At 43.1% G+C, this 23,562-nt stretch overlaps 1 protein-coding gene across 4 annotated transcripts in view; it reads right to left on the bottom strand.

The window, feature by feature from the left end:
• The window catches only part of PCSK5 (proprotein convertase subtilisin/kexin type 5), a 466,280-nt gene that overhangs the window by 196,849 nt on the left and 245,869 nt on the right, over positions 1 to 23,562 (bottom strand). For all 4 annotated transcript variants that reach the window (XM_045882270.2, XM_045882271.2, XM_045882268.2 and 1 more), the window contains exons 11-13: positions 15,250 to 15,367; positions 13,871 to 14,059; positions 3,959 to 4,095 (exon numbers count right to left, since the gene is read on the bottom strand). In XM_045882270.2, coding sequence (XP_045738226.1) covers positions 3,959 to 4,095; positions 13,871 to 14,059; positions 15,250 to 15,367 — 444 coding nt within the window. The remainder of the gene's footprint in view (positions 1 to 3,958; positions 4,096 to 13,870; positions 14,060 to 15,249; positions 15,368 to 23,562) is intronic.

Genomic DNA, 23,562 nt, shown 5'->3' with positions numbered 1-23,562 from the left:
GAATATTTAATGGGGAAAAGACAGTCTCTTCAATAAATGGTGTTGGGAAAAACTGGACAGCTGCATGCTGAAGAATGAAACTGGGCTGCTTTCTTACCCCGGACACAAAAATAAACCCCAAATAGATGAAAGACCTAAATGTGAGACCTGAAACCATAAATCTCCTAAAAGAAAACATAGCCAGTAATTTCTTAAACATTGCCCTTAGCAACATACTTATGGATATGCCTCTTTAGGAAAAAGAAACAAGAGCAGAAATATACTATTGGGACTATACCAAACTAAAAAGCTTTTGCACAGTAAAGGAAACTATCAACAAAACAAAAAGGTAACCTCATGAATATAAGATATTTGCAAATGAAATATCTGATAAGGGGTTAATATCCAAAATGTATAAAGTACTTATACAGCCTGACACAAAAAACCCAAACAATCTGATAAGAAATGGGCAGAGAACCTGGATAGACACTTTTCCAAAGACACAGATGGCCAACAGACACACGGAAAGATGCTCAACAGCACTAATCATTAGGGAAATGCAAATCAAAACTACAATGAGATATCACCGCACACCAATCTGATTGGCTAAAATAAAAAAGACAAGATACAACAAGTGTTGTTGAGGATGCAGAAAAAAAGGAAGCCTCATGCACTCTTGGTGGGAATGCAAACTGGTGCAGCCACTCTGGAAAACAGGATGGAGGTTCCTCAGAAAATTAAAAATAGAAATACCCTACAATCCAGTAATTTCACTACTGGATATTTACCCCAAAAACCAAAAACACTGATTCAAAACGATAGATGGAGGGGCACGAGGGTGGCATAGTCAGTTGAGCATCCGACTCTTAATTTCGGCTCAGGACATGATCTAGGGGTCCTGGGATCAAGCCCCGTCTTGGGCTCTGTGTTCAATGTGAAGTCGGCTTGAGCTTCTCTCTCTCTCCCCCTGACCCTCCCCACACTAGTGTGCTCTCTCTAATAAATAAATCTTTAAAAAAAGATATATGCACCCCTATGTTTATTGCAGCATTATTTACAATAGCCAAGATGTAGAAGCAACCTAAGTGTCCACTGATAGATGAATGGATAAAGAAGATTTGGGGTATATATATAGTTGCATAAGAGCGCGCGTGCACGTGCGCACACACACACACACACACACATTGGAGTATTACTCAGCCATAAAAAGGAATGAAATCTTGCCATTTGTGACAACATGGATGAATCCAGAAGGATTATGCTAAGTGAGATAGGTGAAACAGAGAAACACAAATACCATATGATTTCACTCATAAATACATAGAACAAACTGGTGGTTGCCTGAGAGGAAAGGGATGGAAGGATGAGAAACATCAATGAAGGAGAGTGGGAGGTTCAGGCTTACAGCTTTGGAATGAACAAGTCACAGGGATGAAAGGCACAGCACAGGGAATAGAGTCAATGGTAATGTAAGAGTGTTGTGTGGTGCACATGGTGGCCACACTTGTATGAGAACAGCATAACACAGACTTGTCTAATCACCATGTTGTACACCTGAAACTAATGTAACGTGTGTCAACTACACTTCAATTAAAAAATCCTTAATATATGTTTTAATAATAAACAAATGGGAAGAAACAATAAAGAAATAGGAGCTCAGTTTGGAATCAGGAACCTTTATACTTGGGAATGATTCTACCATTTAATCAGGCTAGAAAATTCTACATCTCCAACTGAATTTCTATTAGCTTACTAAAGAAATCCCTCATTAATTAGAGAAACTTTCCATGGGGCTGTACACCACAGAAACAATGATAGAAACACACACATAGAAGTAGAAGTCCCTTTTCAATGTTGTGACTAATCCTAAACTGGAAGGTTGGTTAAAGGAAGGATATCCAAAGACTGTGAATCTATCAAAGCCTCCTGACCCCAGGCCAGTAATAGCATTAGGGTATCTCTCTTCTGGCAGAAAAGAACATCTGTAAAATGACTAGAAGTGACTGGAATTACAAGTGAACATTTAAATGGCATAAGGAGAGGCCAATGCTATGAAAGAGACAACTCTAGATTATCTGAGCTACTGCTGAGAGCCTCTAACACAGATGATCATCACCAACTCTGGAGGGACTCTGAACTCCTGGAGAGCAGAGAGCTTTACATTCACGGCCCCTGACCCTTGCACATAAGTACCAGGCCTACTAGGAGTGTGCCCCAAGGGGCAGTTTGCTCTTGTGGGGAGGAGCATTTTGTCACTGACATTCTTTAGAGTTGCATGGTGACAATAAAGAGGAGAGACACTTTTAGTCAGTTTTATAACTGTCTTATATTCTCAACAGATAGTATACCCCTATGTCTGTGCCATAGGCTGCACCCCCCCCCCGCCCCCACCCCTTGGTACACAACTGCCACATCTGGAGAGTGATTATTTCCCTGGGATCTCTTGAGACAGAAGAGCCCTTAACTGTCACCTGCCGATGGATCCACTAGGGTCAGGCAGCATAGCCATGTCACCATGCCACCATTGACCCTGTGTGCCATGACCCAGTATATCTCTATCACATGAGCATTGAGCATGGCCTGGAAAGAGAAAGGGAGGGGAGAGGAATTTCCTGAGGACTAAGTAGATTAGGGACCAATGGAAGCATCTAGAAACGAGGGTCTAGTTTATTTTAATGTTTTCGATCAATCCTGCCTTGTTGACAAACATTTGATTTCTCCATCACACTTTGGCAACCATTGTATTCATGATGCATGCTGGAGGTGAGCTGGACCTGGATACTCTTTAACAAATCTTTTATCCTGATTCATTGCCACCTTGCCACCATGCTGGTTTTAACCTCCCTGAGTGTGGGTCTGCTGTGGCAACACAGAGGAAACACGTCACAGAATTAGGGAGAAGAGATCGCCAAATTCGTGGCCAAAAACAGATCTCTAAGAATGAGTACCTTTCCTTGACTGGTGGGCAAAAGTATGGCAAATGCATGCTTCATTCCTGTGTTCTGCTGCGTGCCTCCTTTGCCCTATGCAACCCACTGTTACCTGAGTAATACACACCCTTACAGTGAATTACACAATGTCTAGGTTAATTTATTCTGCAATCAGCAGAGGGCTAGAAATGGATATCCATCAGTCCGAACATGCCCTCAGGCCTGGATCTTCTGCAGGTGGACTGCAGAGAGAGAGCACTGAGAAGCACAGATTTGTTAGATGGTTGCAGATGTATCCACGGCTGGGTGGGAGCTGGGGTGCTTGTCAAACAGATCATCTGCCACTGAGCCAAGTACTACGTAGGGCTCCATTGTGGACAACATAGGGTGCTGTGAAAACCTGTTCAGTCTCCAGCCCCAAGCTACATTTGTACTTTCCCTTACTTTGTGTTACAAACAAGCTTCATGTATTAGCATGAGGATGGAGATAGACCATGTGCTTCTGTTAACATTGTAATTTCCACATTTCACTTATCTAGAAAGCATTCCTTTTCCTTAGCTCTTAGGCTCACATGGGGCAGAATACCATCATTCATTTTCTTTACTGGTAACCAGTTAAGCTGGCACAAGTCAAGCTCAATGTCTTGTGTGCACTGAAAATTAATTTTAGAATAAATTCAGAGGAACAGATAACTAAGGAAACTGTCTCTTCTCATGACCGTGCAATTTAGCCTACCTCAGGTAGATGAGGCTGACTTGCCTCTGGGGGGAAGCTGGTTAGAGATGTAGATCATATATTCTGAAACATCAATCAATAGCTGCCACATTTTATCCCGTACTCATATCAAAACATTTATTCTTTAATCCTTCAATTATTATCACTCAAATGGTAATGCTGAGAACTGGAATACATACAGGTACTCAAACTACAGGATCACATGAAAAAGGATGATGTTGATATATAAATGTAAAAACACTTCCAGGCCAAAATACATTCCATTATTTGTTTTCTGCAGAGTAAACCAAATGATAGAAAAGGGAATTCTTACCTGGAGTCTTGAAGTTCCTCAGCTGGGAGGGGGTATCGTAAACTTCAAGGATCCAGTCACCGGTGGCTCGCTCTCCCCAGCAATGAATGGTCATGAACTCCCAGTTTTTAAATCCTTCCATAGAATGATCAAAGAGCCTACGAGAGAATCAGAAAGCATTGTTTTGTACGTTATTTAGAATCCAGTAAAGGTCAAGTCAAGACCATGACCAGTCATCTTTTTGTAACCATCAGCAGGTTCAGCTCAATACTGGAGGCTGTCTTCCTCCTGGAGGTTGACCATTAGTAGACCCAAACGCATGTCTTTGTTCTACCACAGGCAAATAGGCACAGGGATGGCCTTGTAATAGCAAATCTGGAAGTGGTAAACATTTGGGTATCCGGAAAACCAGGCTGTGACTCTACCCACAAGAGTGATAATATCAAGTATTAAAGATGTGGAGCAACTGAAACTCTCTTACGCTGCTAATGGGAATGCAAAATGGTACAACTGCTCTGAAAATAGTCTGGTAGTTCTTACCATGTAACTCAACAATCCCCCTCCCAGACATTTACCCGAGAAGTGAAAACATATGTTCACACAAAGAACTCCACATGAATGTTCACAGCAGCTTTATTCGTAATCCTTGAAAACTGTTAAAAACTCAAATGTCCCTCAGCTAGTGAATGGGTAATCAAGTTCTGGTATATTCATATGACGAAATACTACCCAGTAATAAAAACTATTGAACTACTAATAAATGCAACAACATGAATTAGTTTCAAAAGCATTTAAACTAAATGAAAGAAGTCAGACACAAAAGACTATGTGCTGTAGGATTCAATTTATATGACATTCTAGAAAAGGAATATAAACAGAAATAGATCAGTGGATGCCAGGGGCTGGGAGGGAAGAGGGGGCATGGTGGAAGTTCTGGGGGTGATAGAATTGTTTTATATCTTGAAAATAACGGTGTATGGTTATACAACAATATTTGTCAAAACTCATTAAGTTACTCATATTAAAAGGTGAATTGTATTGTGTGTAAATTATGCCTCAGTAAAAAGACCCTGCCACTCATCTTAACCAGTTCAGGGAGTCATGCCTGGAAGTCCAGCCTTCATTCTACTCTTCTAGCTCTTCTAATGGTTTTCTAAGCTCTGAATTCCCTATATGAAATCTCTTTCTGCTTGAAATAGCTAGAATTGTTTCCTGTGATACAATCCTGAGGGATATAAAATATGAAAACATTAAATAAAAGAAAACAAAATCCTCATTAAGAATAAAGAGATGTCGGGGCGCCTGGGTGGCTCAGTCGGTTAAGTGTCTGCCTTCAGTTCAGGTCATGATCCCAGGGTCCTGGAATCGAGCCCCGCATCAAGCTCCCTGCTCAGTGGGAAGCCTGCTTCTCCCTCTCCCACTCCCCCTGCTTGTGTTCCCTCTCTTGCTTTGTCTCTGTCAAAAAAAAAAAAAAAAAAAAAGGAAGAAGAAGAAAGAGATGTCAATAGATAATGTATAAAACAAGCACATGAAGAAAGACATATCATTTATATAGGCACATTATATAGAATTGACAACCCAAAGAAATATTAAGAAGATTTCTATAGAGGGGTGCCTGGCTGGCTCAGTCAGTAGAACATGCAACTCTTTTTTTTTTTTTAAGATTTTATTTATTTATTTGAGAGAGAGAGAGACAACGAGAGTGAGAACACAAGCACGAAGAGTGGGAAAGGGAGAAAAGCAGGTTTCCCGCTGAGCAGAGAGCCTGACATGGGGCTCAATCCCAGAACCCTGGGATCATGACCTGAGCCGAAGGCAGATGCTTAATGACTGAGCCACCCAGGCACCCCAGAACATGCAACTCTTGATCTTGGGGTTATGAGTTCAAGCCCCATGTTGGGTGTAGACCCTACTTAGAAAAGATTTCTATAGAGATGGGACATAGAAGGTTAAAAACTAAAAGATGGGGCAAGAAACTGATTTTTTTTTTTAAGAATATTTAAAAAAAATTACGTGCGTCTATTATTTTTGTTGAAAAATAATAAAACTAGAGAAAGAATTTGAGAGCTAGAGAGGCAAACAGAGAGGCAAAAACAACCCTAGTATTGTCTTAGGAGCAACCATGTCCAGTTACCGGGACATAACTGTCCTTCCGTGGAGACAAAGTTCATGGCAACTGGATGTTGATGGCTATTCAAAACATGCAATCAACTCTCCTTGCTTTAATTTCATGCTCACCAAGGAAATTGGTGGGTATAATCTGACATTCTATGTATATCTTCCCATTGGGAGAAAAAGTGCCCTTCTGAAACCAAAAATAAACCAGTTTAATCTCCTTATAATTTAATATACTAGAATTCTGATTTTTTACATACAAAAGCATTCTATCAATACGTTTGAGGATCCCTCTAAAATGACAGCTGGATCCTGAAACTGAAGGGTTGGTTGGCATAACTGGAATGTATTAGGTAAATGGCGGACACTCGGCAGTTTTCCCTAGAGAAACTCAATAAACAGGAAAATCACCTCTATGTGTTCCTCAGCCCTTAGAAGAAGAAAAAGGGCAAGTAGTTATCGGCATTGGCAAAGTGTCCCACGGCTGGAAAATTTGAGAAAGGCCGAGGTCGAGTCGAACAGATCTCTTTACTGGAGAACATCGCAGATCTCTGGGATGTTCAAATACGTTTTGTTAATTTCCATAATGGGGTTAATGGTAGGAAGTAATTTTCAAAGCTTCTATGAGTGAGAAGCCCCTTTTTCTCTTTTTAGAATATCTGTATACTATCTATAAGGGTTAGTTCTGAACAGAGGAGTGTGGCGTTTCAATGAGAACCATATTGGATGCGGTGGCTTACCCTCATGGTAACAGGGATGGAAATAGTGGCTCCTTACATGAATGTCTTCCTGGTATAAAAGATTGATTAAAGAGCTTCATTAGATTAGGGATGGTGCATTTTGTGGAGATCCCATAATGCATGCACTACCACGACAGGGCTTGGTTCATAAGCTTATGGCTTAAAACTAGACTTGGCCAGGAAGAAACTGCTGGCTCATCATATAACTGACTTACATACAGAGAGTCCTTCACGTAAACCCAGAGGGTGGGTATGCTGGATGCAAAGGAGAAACAGCGGTGGGGAAGGAGGAGGCTTTTCAAATCTCCCTTCCTCTCAGACAGATGTTACAGAGGGGAGTATGTTGACGGAGACATGCGTGGAGGCAGAAACCAATCTAGAACCACTTCTCAGCCCACAGAGTTCTGATTTAGGCTTGAGATCACTGAAGCCATTGTGCCTTTTGAGGGCACTGAAGCAACAACTTGTCACATAATACCTTTCCAAGAGTGCCAAACTTAAAAGCAATTCCCAAACAGTTTAGACAGAGCAGTTGGCTCATTGCCTCACGTCCAAAAACTACAAAGGAGACTTAAGGCTGCCATCACATGAGGGGCAGTCTTGTTTCCACAACCGTAGCCAACTTCTAATTACTCATGGGTCAATTATTTGACTGCTGGATTAGCGGACCCTGTGTTTCTCCCCTTCTACCCTTTCCTGTCCACCTTTGAAAATCATGCCATTGCTGCCAATCACTTTTAAATCACATTCGGAACCCAAATTAAATATAAACCGGGTGCCAAGAAGAACTATCCATAATCAGCATTCAAATAAGTGTTTCAAAGCCCGAATATAAATGGGCTTTGTCTATCTGGCTAAGCGGTTGCCCACCCCGGTCTCTTCCCTTTATGCAGAGCTGAATGCTCATTAATTTCATGTGGACATAAAAGTTGAGGAGACGAATTAAAAATGCAGCCAAACACGATCATTGCATTTTGCTAAAGGAGTTGATGGGGAAAGAAATAGACACTGATTACTGCTGTTGTTTCGACTAGCTGGCCATTCACGTTTCTAATCTCACCCCGTTCTTTATTTTTTTCTGGTTCAGCACTTAAAACTAGTCCCGATTTTTTTGGCACCGTAACAATGATCAACCCGGCCTCATCTGTACATCACAGAAGGTAACGCTGGTAGTAGATTCAATTTGTGTTGCAAACAACACCCTTCCTCAAGTCAAGCAAGTGTCAAAGCACTGGACACCAGCTAAAGAGATTCTCATTGTGTGGTCTCCATTGATCAACTAAAAAGTCCAATGCCCAGTCTGAACGTCTGCGCTGGGCCAACGGTGAAGAAACCCAACACATGCTAACATTAGCATGGATAAAATGTCAGTAAAGCAGGGCCAGTGTGCGGAAGGCTGGAGTAATTAACTCCATGGCCGATCCACATCCTCTGTTGCAGCGAAACCCCGTCAGAGTGGACTTCATAATCATGTGCTCGATGAAATGATATATGCCTGTGATAGCACAAATTATGCATTCAATTATTAAAATGGTGCTCCACAGCCCTATCCCTGTGAGCGGTTTTCAAATAAATTACTTTGGATGAAGCCTGGTAGAAAAGACGGCCATTAAGTGCAGTGCATCCTTCTGAGGAATTAACTCAGGAAATAACTCATATAATTAGTGTAAGCTTTCTTCCCCCCTTTCACTTAAAGAGTCTAGCCAATGTGTCAAGGCTACAACATTCTTCAGTGGTGTTATGGCAACTAAATAACAAGACATTTTATAAGTACTGACAGCTATGTGTTATCATATAATTATTTCTAAAGTTATAAAGGGATCTTAATTTCAGAATCATCTACTACTCCCCAAACAGTATTTATGTTCATTACGGAATTAGACTTTAGACAGGTATTTTTAGAAGTTGCCTTTTTCTTTCTTTCTCTGTCTCTTAAAATAATTATTATTTTCTTTTTAGGGCTTTATCGCAATTTAACGTAGTACTTACAGAATGCTTGAAGCGCTCATTTGGCTTAACTGTCATTCAGTTTTTTATTTTCTTTAGCTCTGTTCAGCTTTTGCAAGTTTTAAATGATTTGCTTCTGAAATAGGGTATTTAAAATGCACTAAGTTTTTCTGTCTCTCCTCATCGAAGTTACTTCTTTAAGAAAGGTTGAGAGAGAGGTACTAGTTCTAGAGCTTTGGAATACCTAAAAAGAGGAGTTTTTAAGAAAAAAGGAACTTTCAACCTGCATACTATTACTTACTGACCAGGCCCAAAATGCATTCCTTCTCGTGGATCTATGATGTCGCACATAATCTTGCAGATTCATTCCATTTAAGAGTGGATGCCTTTTATCTAAGTATCTGTTTTCGATTACAGACGCCTTTGTAAATTACTCGCACAGTACCCAGCAGTGTTCTGCCCACAAGTCTTTTAAGGACACGAACAAAACAAGAATGTTGTATGAAAAGCTGGGTGATCTTTTTGAATCGGTGAGATTGAAAATGTGGTCCGTGGACAGGCAGCTTCCGCATCACCTGGGAGCTTCTTAGAAATGCAAATTCATGGACCTCACCCAGACCTACAGGATCAGACTCTGGGAGAGGGGCCCAGCCGTGTGTGTCTGATGGAGTCATCCACCAGGTGCTTTGAGAAGCACTGTGTAAACAAGGGTTAGCACTTATTAAGTGCTTACTGTGTGTTCCAGAAGCGGTGCTAAGGACTTGCTGTATGTGATCCCTTTCAATGCTTGTGACAACCATGTGAAGAGGACACTAACCACAGCATCTATTTTCTAGATGAGAAACTTGCTTTTCAAAGTCGAACGTAAAAATGGGCGAAATCCAGACAGGCCCAGCTCTAACGCCAAAGGTTCTACCTTCCTTTGGGGCAAGGAAGATGGTTCTTATGGTGAGGCCTTATTGGAATGCAGCATTTCCACTGCAGAAGTATAATTTTTACTGCAAGCCACAAATGCACTTAGTTGGCATGATAATTCACAAATGTCAATGGTCTGTCATTGAACATTTGGGCAGCAACAGAAGTGACTCAAATATAAACACCACATTTAAACATATTTAATTATAGAAGCCTATAGGCTTTGCAGACTCGAAAGTTACCTTCTCTCTACTTAAGACCATAATTAGAAGCAGAGATATTTGTCTGTAATCAAATTTAGAAAGACAAGGAAAAAAGGTTCAGCTTTCAGTCAGAAGCCAAAATTTGGAACAGAGGGCCACGACAGCTACATTAAATCTCAAACTCACTGACTTGCGGGGAGGGGGAGGTTCAGGGGAGAAAGACCGCTTTTCATAATTCTAACAAATGCAGCTGAAGGAAGAATCTGGTGAAGCCAGCTTTTGTTGGAAAACTTTTACACAGGCAGAATTTGAATACGTGGTGGTATAAAAAAAAGGCTAAATCTGAAGTTGTGCCTGTCTAAAAACATGTTAAAGGAACCCAAGCCCACCTAGACTCCCCCCGGCCAATGCAAGACCTCCAGATTCTCTCCAGAGGTAAAGCATTTTTGCTGATTATTCAGCATGGCTTTTTGTGAGGCGGGGTGCACAGGCCAAGAGGAGGACCAGGAGGGTGGGAGGGCAGGAGAAAACAAAGGGATTAGAAGAAACTAACCATTTGCCCATTCCAGGCCTGCTCTGTGAACTCAGTGCTCCCACCCACTAAATTATCAACCTGGCTTGCCAGGGGTGCTCGCATGCTGGGCTAATGGGGCACGCTCAAGTTGGACTAGTTCTGAACGCTGCCGAGTGCCTTCCAGGGCCCAGCACCTGCAGATGCTTCCTCCAACAGCTGTTCTCCACGGGAGTTCTAGCAAGTGCCCGTCAGCCGGGACGGGGAGGCACTGAGGGCTTCCAGACGGCCCACACGGGCCAAGTGCTCAGCGACCTTGCGGAAAATCGATTCCCAAGGAATTGTTGTGTTGTGGGGATCAACAGCACTGAAACACATGGGGACAGCTCTCGGCCACCTCAGCTCTACCTCTTCATCTCAAATGACCCCTCACATAAGGAAACTTCCTGTTGTGATCGTTGAGAGGTCTCTTTCAACTACACGCTCTTCTTCGCTTTACCGTGGTCCTCCTTAGAAATCTTGACTTCTTTGAAAGAAAGATAAGTGTCCAACCGGGGAACCATTTATTGCTCTCATTAATAATCTCTGACACACAATTTCCTTCCAGAACCTGACCTATCCACCTTTCCTTGAGGAAGTATTATTGCCTTGCAGGCCAACGTGAAGGACACCAGGAGGGGAGTAGGCCTTCCCTTCAGCCTGTCCCCACCCCTCTCCTATGCTGCTCGTCCTCAGCGCCCAATCCAGGCAAGGGGCCTTGAAACATGGCCAAGGTGAGGGGACACAAAGACTCCCGGCCCCTAGGTCAGAGACTAAAAGGTTCAGAGTAGAGTTCCTCTCATAAAAGGAAAGCTTCAGAACATGCTAGAAGGAAGAAAAAAATGCCAAAAGAAATGGTCTTTCCCTAACTGCTTCGGTTGAAGGGATGCTCCTAGCATCAAGCACAGCAAGGGCAGGGGAGTCTGGCCTCGGACGCTGCATGTGCTTTTGGGACTGGGTGCCACTGCTTTAGGCTTCAGGGGTCCGCTGCTTAGAGTGATGTGTTCGGGGAACGGTGGACAAATGAATTCACAACATCCGTTACACCTCCGGGGTGTCTCCAGCCCTTCTGCCCCCCGGTCCGCCCACCACCTTTGGGCGGCTACTTCCTTTCAGTACTGACATGAAACACATACAAAAGAGCAGCCCTTGGAGAAAACGTTCCAGGGAAGTCACCCGCCGGGTAGCAACTTTATTCCCAGGGGGGTCTTGATGGCCGAGACTGAGGTCAACTTCACCACCGCTGGTCACTGCGCATCTGAAATACGTGCTTCCTTTGTCGGGCACAAGTCAGGCGGCAGTGCTGGGCTGGGCACGTGGCAAAGAGCCAAGCAGGTGTCGGCCCCTGCGCATGGGCGCGGACTGAAGCCCGTGCCGTGGCAATCCACCAAATCCTGCGACGGGGCCACAGCCCCTCTGCTTCCCAGCCTCCTGCCTGAAGTCACTCCGGGGGCAGGCCAACTAGAAACGCTGCAGTAGGCAGGAAAAGCCCAGAAAGCCTGAGGACTCTGAGTTTTCCAAACCCCCAGCGACCGTGAAGGGACGGTTTTTCTAGAACAGAGGAGGACCAAGGGGCCTCCGGCACACATGCGTGAGGCAAACCTTTGCGCCACCGTGTTTCACCCGGATACTCCCTCAACTTTCACGCAGATGAATGAAGGCAAAGGAAAAGAAAGGGCAATGGAGGAAAAGGTCTTCCCTCGCTTCAGTAGCAACAGCTGGGGTGACCTCCTAGTGGCGGAACTGTGCATCGGAAGGCGTCGCCCGCTGGAAAGAAGCACTGACCCCTGCTTGCGGCGGGGGGACGGCATGGGTGGCACGTCCAGGGATCCGAGGCCAAAGCAGCCTGCCCTTCTCTGCACCTGCATCCACTTATTCTGGCAGAGCTGTGCTGCATAAGGCACGAAGCCCACGTTTTCCCACGCCCCAGTGGAGGACGTTAGGTTTTAAAGAACGCGAGTCGGCCAAGCACAGATGTCAAATGTAATGAAAGATTTCGGGTTCTGGACTCCCAGTCACTGTCATCCAGAATTGCGAGTGCTCTCTCTCTTTCTCCCAGTGCTAGAGCAGATGAAGTTGGGGATTTTGCTCAGTCTTGCTTTTGGTTCTGCAGGGTTGCATCAGCCCCTGGCCTCTCAGCCCCAATGGCCTGTTGTCAGTCCTAACAAAGCCCACCACCGCCCCGGCCACCTGGCTATGTGGGCAGGTGGCTATGTCTGCATGAAAGCCTGGCTCTCGTTTGGACTATATATGTCATTCATGATAAGACTTTTGCTCCCAGTATGTGTTCGTCTTGGAGGAAAAAAAAAGATCAAATTGAAGAAGCAATTAGGCTTCTAGCTGTGGTTTATATTTTAGAACCATAGAGGGGACGGAGTGTAATTTAAGACAACCTGACATCTTCCCATTCTGGTCCCAGTTTTTGACAAGCACCTGCTGCCCATGCCCCCAACCATTCAAAAACCTATGGAGCAAAAGAAAACTGGTGCTAGAACATTCTGGCTTTTTAGCAGGATCGTGGCAATACAGCTACCTCCTGGCTCAGTGTTTGGAGGGAGCAGGGAAAAGGCAAGAGGCTAAGAAGAGAAACTGAGTACCCTCTTGAGCAGTAAAGACTAAAGGGCCAACCTTTAGAATACGGGTCAGCAAATTACAGTCAGTCTTCAAGCCAAATCCAGCCTGTTGTCTGTTTCTGTAAATAAAGTTTTATTGGAAAAAAGCCATGCCCATTCATTCACACTGCCTAGGGGCTTTTGGGCTCTGAGGCAGAGCTGAACAGTTGCCACAGAAACATGGCCTGCAAAGCTCAAAACATTTACTAACAGGCTCTTTGCAGAAAAAATTTGCCCACACCTGTTTTAAAACAAATAGAACTTCCTTTAAGGTTGGACAAGGCCTGGGCAAGAGGATTCAGTTAATCTGTAACAAATTCCGGCAGACATTTTGGACAGGGGAGAGAATCTCAAAGGCCTAAGGAGTTAGTGCTCTGCATTTCCTTGTTAGGATAAACAACAACAGGCGGCCTTCAATTTTTCTGCGGCATCCTTGCGATATTACCCGAGTATTAAATGTTACACTGTCCCATTCCTACAGATTCTAGGCAGTTTTACATTCCCTCATTTACTTAAAGATTTTATTTATTTATTTTAGAGAGGGGGGAGGGGTGGAGGGAGAGGGAAGGAGAATCTCCAGCAGACTCCCCGCTGAGTGCGGAGCCCGACATGTGACTTGATCTCAGGACCCCGAGATCATGACCTGAGCCAAAATCAAGAGTCGGCCGCTCAACCGACTGAGGCACCCCGGTGCCCCTGCACCCCCTCATTTATGTATGGGCAGTAAGAGCTCTGACTGTCCCATCCTGACATCTACGTGCCCCCTTAGTTCTTCGTGAGTCAGGAGCAGGTGACGCTTTCTACCTTCCACAGCAGCTGAGTGTTGGTGTTGCCAGAGGCCATCCCAGTACCTGTTGGCCAAAAGCTGGGACCTGGTTCCTGAGGGCGAGGTCAGGTAGATGGCCAGGTCTCCCCTCCTGGGATGGGTGATGGTTATGCGCACAACTACATGCTCCAGGTAGTTGACGTGGTGGTTGGGGTTATCAGAACAGCCCGAAGCTTTGTAGATGGAGCGCACCGCACTGTTGGGGCGGATGGTCCTGCAACAGAGAGAGACAGAGTGTGAGCAGAGCACACGCCGGGGCCGGGCTGGGTAAACCTGCGGGCCCGGAATGATGATGTGATGTACCACAAACCACTGGGGGCTGGATACTGAACGACAGAGTGCCATCACCCAAGGTCACTTCGGGGATTGACCCTGGTTATTAGAGAGTAGGAAAGATGCAAGTGAGAGAAAATGGCGGAATTAAAGTTCTTTCCTCGTCCTGCAGGGAGGGCTCTCGAACTTGAGGGTATCACCTTGTTAAAACGCAGAGCGCTGAGCCCCTGCCCGCAACGTCTGATTTAGTGAGGCTGCAGTGGGGTCCAACAATGTGCGTTTCTCGCAAGTTCCCAGGTGACAGTGATGTTGCTGATCTCTGGAATATCCTTTTCGCACTACTGTTGGAGGGTACGGTGGTATGGGGGAGGCTTGGGGATTGCCATGACCTTGGTTAAATCCCTGCTCTACCACTTCCTTGCTCTGTGACCCAGGGGCACAGGCCTCCTCTGTCCTGAACATTCCTGGCTTCTTCACTAGCTTCCACTGTCCCCCATGAACACTGGGCTCCCGTCACCCTGACGTCAGTTCAAGTTGGGGGTGATTCGTCTCCCACCTCTGAAACTCTGCCTGAATTTTTTTTTTTTTTTTGCTTTGCTGTTGTTCCTAGGGCTGACTCTCCTTCTTCCTTCATGGTCAAAACTTGAATTTCACTCTCTGAGACTGTCATTGAACCGTAGGAAAGATATGCCCCCTACTCATTTTCTATCTGTTTTACTTCCAACCTATCGTTACCTTTATATACTGTGCTAAAAATATAATTCGTAATTACACGTTATAGGGTGCAGTTTCCAGACTATCAAGTTTAGTTTTTTGGCGTACGCTGACTTAGGGAGAACACTTGTACCATGAAATAGAAATACTGGCTGAGTTGAAATCTTAAGAATGCCCATCTGTAAGGGTCCTCCAAATCCCCTGTTAAGAGATGTTTTTAAGGATCCTTGGGTCCTATTATGTGGATTTAACAGCTTAGCATCCTAGACATTCTATGAGAATTTTACAATTATGTTAGAAAAAAAAAAAACCACGACACAAGCTTTCGGCTTCCACGGACAACAAAGGGCCGTCTGGAGCACTTGTGCTGATCTCTTTCAGGAAATTGCTATGCCGTCTGCTTGCCGCGAGCATTACTTGATTTGTCGGTCTGTGCTCTCCACGCACACGTGCTGCTGAGGAACAGTGGTCCACTTCTCTGCTTCCGTCACCATGGCTTCCGCATCCATCAGTCCAAATCCATACAGGTGGCTCACTATGGGAAGCAAGAGGCTGGTCAGCTTCATGGAAGTTAGGATCAGCCTAGGCTGTCTATGTTGAGTTCTGGCCAAGAGCCCAGACACATCCCTATGGGATCCTAGCGTTCTTTCTAGGCATGATTAAAAAACAAAAAACAAATAAAACAACACATGTGAACAAACCTAACAAGATTATAAAACAGATGTCTGTTATTCAGTGATGACGTATTAGGACTAGTAACAGGACTATCATTTATGGATTATTACCACGTGGCAGGCACTAGACTGTCTTTCTCCATGTAACCCCCTCCACGATCTTAAGATGTTGGTGCTATTGTGATCATCATTCATGAGACGAGAACACTGAGGAACAGAGAGAGACCTAAGACCGAGTAGCAATTCAGTGGTTGAGCTGGATTCTAACCCACGGAGTTTTGCTCCAAGGCCTTAATTGTTAACCACTTCAAGTGATGACCTCATCAATTTTGTAAGATAATGAATAGGTTCAAAAAGAAGGGACAGTGTCCACACCCTCTCCTGGTTCAACAAGAACGTACATGCAAGAAATACCAGTTTTCTGACATATCCAGGAGTTAGGCCGAACATCTCGGAAGACAGCAATTATTACCTTTCCTCCAGCATATGAAAAATTGATTAAACTTTATGCATGCAATATTTGGAGGCCTCTAGACTTTTATGCCAGTGTCTTCGAATGTTGTAATCTTTTGGTTCTCAGTAAGAACACCTATTGATCTAAATCTGAATTTGATATAACGGTCTCAGAAATTTCAATCACATATAGGAATATTTTTTAAAATTAATTAATTTTTTTTTGCCCCATCCCCCCACTCCCCTCCCCTCCAGTGACCCTCAGTTTGTTTCCTACATATAGGAATATTTTAACGATGATACGGCAATATCCACATGTGTAGTTCTTTTTAAAAAATACTTTAAAATCCCAGTGAATACTTAAAAAATCTCCACCCTGTATTAAACTGTCTCATATCTTTATATTTAACACAAAGTCACATTGCTACCAGATTTGTTGCCTAAAACATTTTCCTTATAACATTATTTTACATGAAAATGTCTGTCGCTGTCCATGCTTATGGATTATTTCAGTACTTCCGCTTGGAATTCAAGACACTCTATGATATCATCCCATTCTACTTGCACAACAACATCCTCACCAAAACCTGGGCTTTAGAAAGGTCATTCCTTTACAGTTCCCAGTCATACCTTGCTCTTTCTGCCTCACTGCTTTGGCTCATGCTGAGACCTTGGCCTGGAATTCCCTCCCTCCTGCTTTCTGCAGAGTCGCATTCTACTCCTAAGTTCTGGAAGGCTTAGCTAGTCTGTCTTCTCCTTGAAAAATCCTCTGACCAATAAAAGTCAATAGACATTTACTGAAACTCAGCCATCTGTCATGAAGGAACTTTTCTCTTTTTAAGTCCCTATAACTCTAATCAGTTTGTCAGTCCATCTGCCCTTCTGCACATCTAGCCATCCGTCCATCTACCCACACATCCATGCATCTGTGCGTCCATCCAACATTGCGTGAGTGCCTTCTATGTGCAAGGCATTGTATTACACACTGCGCTTTTAATTATGTGTCATTAATTGAATTACTAATTAATTCTGTCAACACATATCTTTGTACCCCAACTATATTGTAACCTGCTTGATGGCAGGAACTAGGACTTATATTTCTTCATATGTTTCATGGGATTTAGCAGAACTTTATACAGATGGGGAAAAAATGATTGCATATAAAAAAGGAAAACTGTGTTAGGGTTTGGAAATACTGCTTTACCTCTGCTAATTTGCTAATTATATAATTCTTGGCAAATGAGATAAAAGAGCTAACCCACAATTTCCTTGTGATATGACTGGCTATCCCGTCACCATTACTAAGCTGATTAAGTATTGTTATTTGTCCCATGTGAGAAACTCTTCATCAAGACCTATACAAATGTAAGGGCTCATTATTATACTATCAGGTACTTAGACAGGACATACTGAGTAAAACTGAATAAACCTACCTAGAGATAGCAAGAATATATGTAGGATTCTTATACTTGTATTTTTATAACTTCTATTATAAACGATTATTTCTTGATTAAAAAGAGATGTATATTCATTGTAAAAACCTGGAAATACATCCAGAAAAGAATGAAGAAAGCGAAACTCATCAATAACCTCATCACAAATTGCTAACTGCATATTAACAGGTCTGTATCAACAACTCTAGATATTTAGTTTTAGTTACAGGACATGATGCGAGGAGACTGCACCTCCTCAGTTAAAACAGAGTCTACAGGTGACCCACGTGTTATAGGAGAAAGGTCAAACGTGGGTTTAAGGAAACCGAATTGTCGAGATCTCTTATGCAAGTTCATGGAAATCCCAGGTTCTCACTTATCACTTAACCATCAATACAGGCAATGATCTGTATCATTTCATCATGAACAGTCCAAGGCACTGTTTTCCCTAGAAGACCTGAAATTATCGCCAAACACGTTTTGCTATGCCAGGCTCTCTAACTCTGCACGGTACCCAAATATCCCCATGCTGGTGTCAAGTGGTTTTAAACGAGCACAACTTATCATTTGATCTCAGTTTAGGGGAAAAAAAGATGAAAGATTTGATTGGCAAGTGGGGGGAGGGGAAAAGGCTGGGTGGGAACTTGGCAGGTGTGTGTGGGGGGGACATGAGGGCTGCCTGGACTCTGGCTCAGGTGCACTTGCGCCGCCCCCCCATCCCCAATAACTGCACCCTAACAACCATTAGGACATAAATTAACACCTAGAGTCATCAAATACAGCAAACACTTCAGGCCTGAGGAACAACCACTTGAGTTAAGTTGAAAAGCACCTTGAGTCTTTATGAAGGCCATAAATTTGTTTCCTTTTCTGAGTCAATCCCTACCCTCCAGAGACGATGTCCATTCATGCAACACTCAAAGGAGACGTTCAGAAAAGAGGCTGGCCAGTTCCAGTTAAACTACAAACTGGCAGGTGAATGGAAAAAAACACTGTATTAATAGAATATTAATAAATGAAGGAATTCCATTCGATGAGTAAAGGCCATTCAGTCATGGAGACTTTTAGTATTTTAAAATACTGGAAATCGTGTATTTGTCCACAATCATGAAACCCAGCCTGAGAAAAAAAGAAAATAAATGTAGATCTTTTTATACATTTATTAATGGGGGTGGTGCTGTTGGCAATATATCAACTCCATTTATTCAGAGTGGCAATTATTTGTTTGGTTTTCAGTAAATACTAAGGAGAAAATAATCACCCAATGAACGCATTTGGCAGATGAACTCTTTTAAAACATGATGTCAACCGGGGAAATAGCTATTAAGTAATTCGGAAGGATTAATATTTTTTTAAAGATACGATTATAACTGACATATAATTTTTAAAAATATAACACAAAGTTTTCATACCCTAAAATGACCTATAAATTCAGAAACAGATCTTTTTTTTTAAAAAAAGTGTTTTAAAGATTTTACTGATTTATTCGAGAGAGAGCACACAAGCAGGGGGAGCGGCAGGCAGAGGGAGAACAGACTCCCAGCTGAGCGGGGGTTCAATCCCAGGACCCTGAGATCATAACCTGAGCTGAAAGGCAGGTGCTTAACTGACTGAGCCACCCAGGCGCCCCCAAAACAGACCTTTCTTTTGGTGACTCTCTGGGTCAAGTCACCTCAGCCTTCAAACGGTTACCGTGATGGGCCACAGGAAGTATGACCAGCCACCAGCATCCGCAAAACACCTGGCTAAGAGGAGACCTTCTGTACGTACGTGATAAGTGAATGAACGCAACTGACAGAAGAGAAATTTTATTTAATTCACCAAGCGGCATAAAGCGTTTACATGAGAATTACAAGGGGAATCTGGAGCTCTGTGCTTTTTATCACTGACTTCTGTAAAGTCTTCATCAATGCACCAAATTTATTTAAGTATAGAGCCAATATTCACATTTTACAAAATTATGATTAGAGCAAATATACCAGGCGAACAATTTGTGCCATCCATACCTAAATGAGTTTTATTTACGCACACTTCTCATGCCAAGCTCAGAGCAAAACCTGAGCCTGAAAACAACCTTATGAAGATCAAGTAGAGCCGTCTCCGGGCAAGCTTTGGGTAAAATGCAAAACTCTATGAAGTTAGATACTAATAATGGTGTGAGGAGGAAACCAAGCATCTCATACGGAATTTTCATTTCTATGAGTGTGGGCGGCAAACATCCAATTAATAGTTTGAACATTAATTAAGATTCAAAAATCAATATTTAGAAAGCTATCGAGGGAACAGAGCATGTTTACAGAGTAATTAAAGATCTTGAGGCAAAGTTATTGAGGTAGATTTCAGGAAGTAGAATGATGCTGGGCAAGTTGAAAAAAGGGAATCTGCAATACTTGAATAACATTATGTTTGCCTCATTAGGCTGCATGGCTGTTTATGCAGATAAGCGGAGAAAAGTGGAATTGTCTTGTGCCAGAAGTATAGCTAGTTTTTACTCTAAGGAATCTGAAGCCTTCCCTGCTTGCACCAGCTAGATGAGTGAGAGAAGGCAAGAAAATAGATAATGTTCTCCAGCAGGTGTATTTCTACTTTCTGATGAGACCAGAAGTGCTGAGGGAAGCTAATCGTTAAGCACGTAAGGAAATGACTGCATAGTTTGGAAGTAGATACACTTAGCTGAAACAATAGCTCTAGCTTGGAGGCCTTAACAATTCCAGAGAAAAGTGAGAAACCTCAGCAGGAAAAAAAAAAATTTTAAGTTCCCGAGCACAGGAAGCTATAACCAGTGAAATTTGGGATACTTTTATGTCTTTTTAGTGGAGCATCCTTACTGGAGCCAGCTATTTTTTTTTAAGATTTTATTTATTTATTTATTTGTTTGTTTGTTTGTTTGTTTGACAGAGAGAGCAGAGAGCATGAGCAGAGGGGAGCAGCAGAGGAGAGGGAGAAGCAGGCTCCCCAGTGAGCAGGGAGCCCAACGCAGGGCTGGACCCCAGAACCCCAGGATCATGACCTGAGTTGAAGGCAGATGCTTAACTGATTGAGCCACTCAGGCGCCCCTGGAGCCAGCTATTTTAAAGCTTTCTTTTCTTTCTTTCTTTTTCTTTCTTTCCTTTCTTCACTTTCTTTCTTCCTTTCTTTTCTTTCTTTCTTTAATATTACACTGAATGGAAAGTTCATGATGACTCTAAAATGAGTATTAGTAAAGCAGTCTATAATAAAAGACTTGGTTGGTTAAAAAAAGGTTTTTGTTTTTTAAGCTTTTGAGCTCTCCCATCTTTTAATACAATAATTGAGTGATTAGAGGGCATACGGGCATCTTGGACTATATTTGTGTTTGTTACGATGCACATAATCACCAAGATACGACACAGGGTTGATAAATTAGATTCCATTATTCGATTATTAGAAAGGGTCAATTCCAACACACCCAAATAATTTATCCCATTAGTTATTGTATCACCCATGGGGGTGTGAAGCAACCACTAGATAGTTACCTCGGTGAGGGTCCAGAAGAAACAGAAAATGGTATGTGTTCTTAGGCAGGCATGAGATAAGAGTAACTTAATGATTTCACTAGGAAACAATTAAAAGCACTGACGAAAAAGATTTGAAAAGAGTACACAAAATCAGTGAAAAGACAATGGAGATGAAGGAACCTGATAGAGCCTGGTGCAGAGAAAGCGCTGGATACATGTGAGTGGACAGCCTCCTAGTTAAATAATCACCAGGTCTGCATGTGGTTTCCTGGGGCGAGGAGGAAACCAGCAGGCCTGGAGTGGGTGGTATGTGGGCTGAGTGGTCAGCAGGGGATGGGCATTCGTGGTAAACACATGGCAGGAAATAAGGGGGTGAGAGCAGACTGCCGGGGAGCTGCGAGCCAACCACAATGGTGGGGTGTCCTGCGCCCTCAATCAGGCTGTTGCTATTCTCATCTACCTGTCAGTAAACCACCAGACTAAAAGGTAGTTACGCAAATTCCTGTCTTGAGGGGGGACTGCTTGATCTGTGTGGGGAGAGACTCCAACCTGAGATCAAAGAGGTCCTGCAGCTGTTGGAGGCCTCGCACCTTTGGGTTCTTTGATCCTCACTGCGCTGAACCACCTGCTCCGAGAGATGCTCCCACAAGGGACCCCACGCCAGTTAATCAAGCCAAGCCAAATGTGTAAAACAGGAGGAGGGGGTGAAACAGGAGAGGACCCGGGACACTTGCCTTAGGTAGCCGCTGAAGTACTGCCCTTTTCAAGTAAAAATAAATAGCTAAATGGGAAAACATAAAATGTAAGATTCCTAAGGATGAAAAAGTGGAGAGTAAAGCTCTTCAGTCCTCCTGTCAGCATTTCGACACCTAAATATCTCGGACAGATGGAAGGGAGATGCTTCCAGAATTACCCACGTCTTCCCTTTTCTTAATCCCTTTCTCCGACATCAATCTCTTCCTTACATACCCTTTTAAAAGATTTCAGGGTGAAAGGCACCTGAGCGTCTTAGAAAGTCAGAACGACAGAGGGCCTTCTTCTGTCCCCATGATGCAAAATGCAGATTCCCCGGGGGCAGGAGAACGGAGCCGACACCTGCCTTACTGTGCCTGGCTTGTTTTTTTATCTTTCCCCTCGCTCTTCCTAAAATCTCAGGCTCTACTCACAACTCCAGCCAGATACAAACATGCCAGCCATCACTGGTGCTACTGAGGACTTGCATGTGGGAAGTTTCCAGACACTGGTACCTGGCTGTCGGCGGGGTCTGCACTTCAAAGCTCCCCCTGGGATGGGTTTGGGCAGGAGCTGCAGGGAGTCTGACAGGCTCATCGTTACACAGACACGAGGTAAGAACAGTTGAGGAAAACACTGGTGAGCACTTCTCCATGTGCGATGGACTTCATTACATACAAGAGGATATACACACGAGTATTATATTACATAGGCATATGTAGAGATATCTTTCTATTAGATTTTTAAAAAATTTACAGAGTTAAGGAGATATACCAGCTTTCTCTCAAGGGCCTCTTTCTATTTTAAGAAGAAAAAAATCAAATTATTTTCTTTTCTCTGGCCGTTCCCTTTTAATTTGCTTCCAATGCGGTTATAATAAGCAAGTCATTTGCTTAAGATAACTGACTAGTATTTCTCGAAGGGAGGTAAGAAAACATGTTACCAGCTTGGGGAGAGCTAGCCATGTATCCCAGGGTCCATGCAGATCACAACTGTGCTTGTTTTAGGAAACTAAGATTGTTGGGATAGAGACGAAAACACGATCTAAAATGTGCTACAAGAGTCTTCAGGTAAAAGCTAACTGAAGATTAGACTGACCATTTATCAGCTCACCAGCCTAGATCTTCTTGGTGTGTAACTTGAGCAAGCAGTTCCCAGCCTGGGATCGGGATGAACCAGCAGTCAAAATTCCTATTTGTGAATCATTTACATATTATTTTTAGGTAACTCTTCATTTAATTTTCCTTTTTATTTGCTTTGTCCTTACATTCTCATAAAAGGCAGGAGTAGACATTCTGGTGGATGTTAATTTCCAGTGAGTGCATTTTCACAGTCAGTGTTATTTCATTGATGGCTCACGTGATAGGCAGCCATTACTCACTGTTGCTTTGATGGTCGCAAAACGCAAAGAAGAGGGACAACTACCACTTATCCTTCCAAGTTTCAAGTACTATATAAGGCTTCTCATGAACTTTCCTTTTCAATTACATAAAACTCATATCATTTTTAGGGACAATAACGTGGAAACTCCTGTAAACTCTCAGAAAAATAGGCCATTAATGAGGACTGTGTATTCTCTTAGAAGAAAAAGACTTGAGATGGTTCTTCAATTCTTAAGTAAGATGTGGATTCATGGAGATATATTTGGGGCTAAGTAATGAAAGCAGAAGATTCGGAATGGTGGCTTCCTCAAGAAAGCCGTGTGGCCCTGAAATCCCATGGGTGGATTTCGACCTCAGGCAGTGAGTAGCCAATGATCAAGGAAATGACATAATTCAATTGATATTCTAGAAGGAGTGATCTGGCATTGGTATATAGGCTATGAAAGGCTAGAAGGAAGCAAGCAGGGAACTGGTTATTTCAAGGGTGCAGGCATGAGGGATCGTAAACCAGGTTATGGACAAACTGAATGAAACAAGAGGTCAGCTAAGGAGGGGGCAATGAAATGTCACAACTCACACA

This window comes from Mirounga angustirostris, unplaced genomic scaffold (genome assembly GCF_029215605.1).
Source record: "Mirounga angustirostris isolate CCGP_5_RB_7025 unplaced genomic scaffold, mMirAng1.0.hap1 SCAF_15, whole genome shotgun sequence".
NCBI classification, from domain to species: Eukaryota; Metazoa; Chordata; class Mammalia; order Carnivora; family Phocidae; genus Mirounga; species Mirounga angustirostris.
The sequence above is the reverse complement of the archived record's forward strand: the minus strand, read 5'-3'. Positions and strand labels throughout refer to the sequence as shown.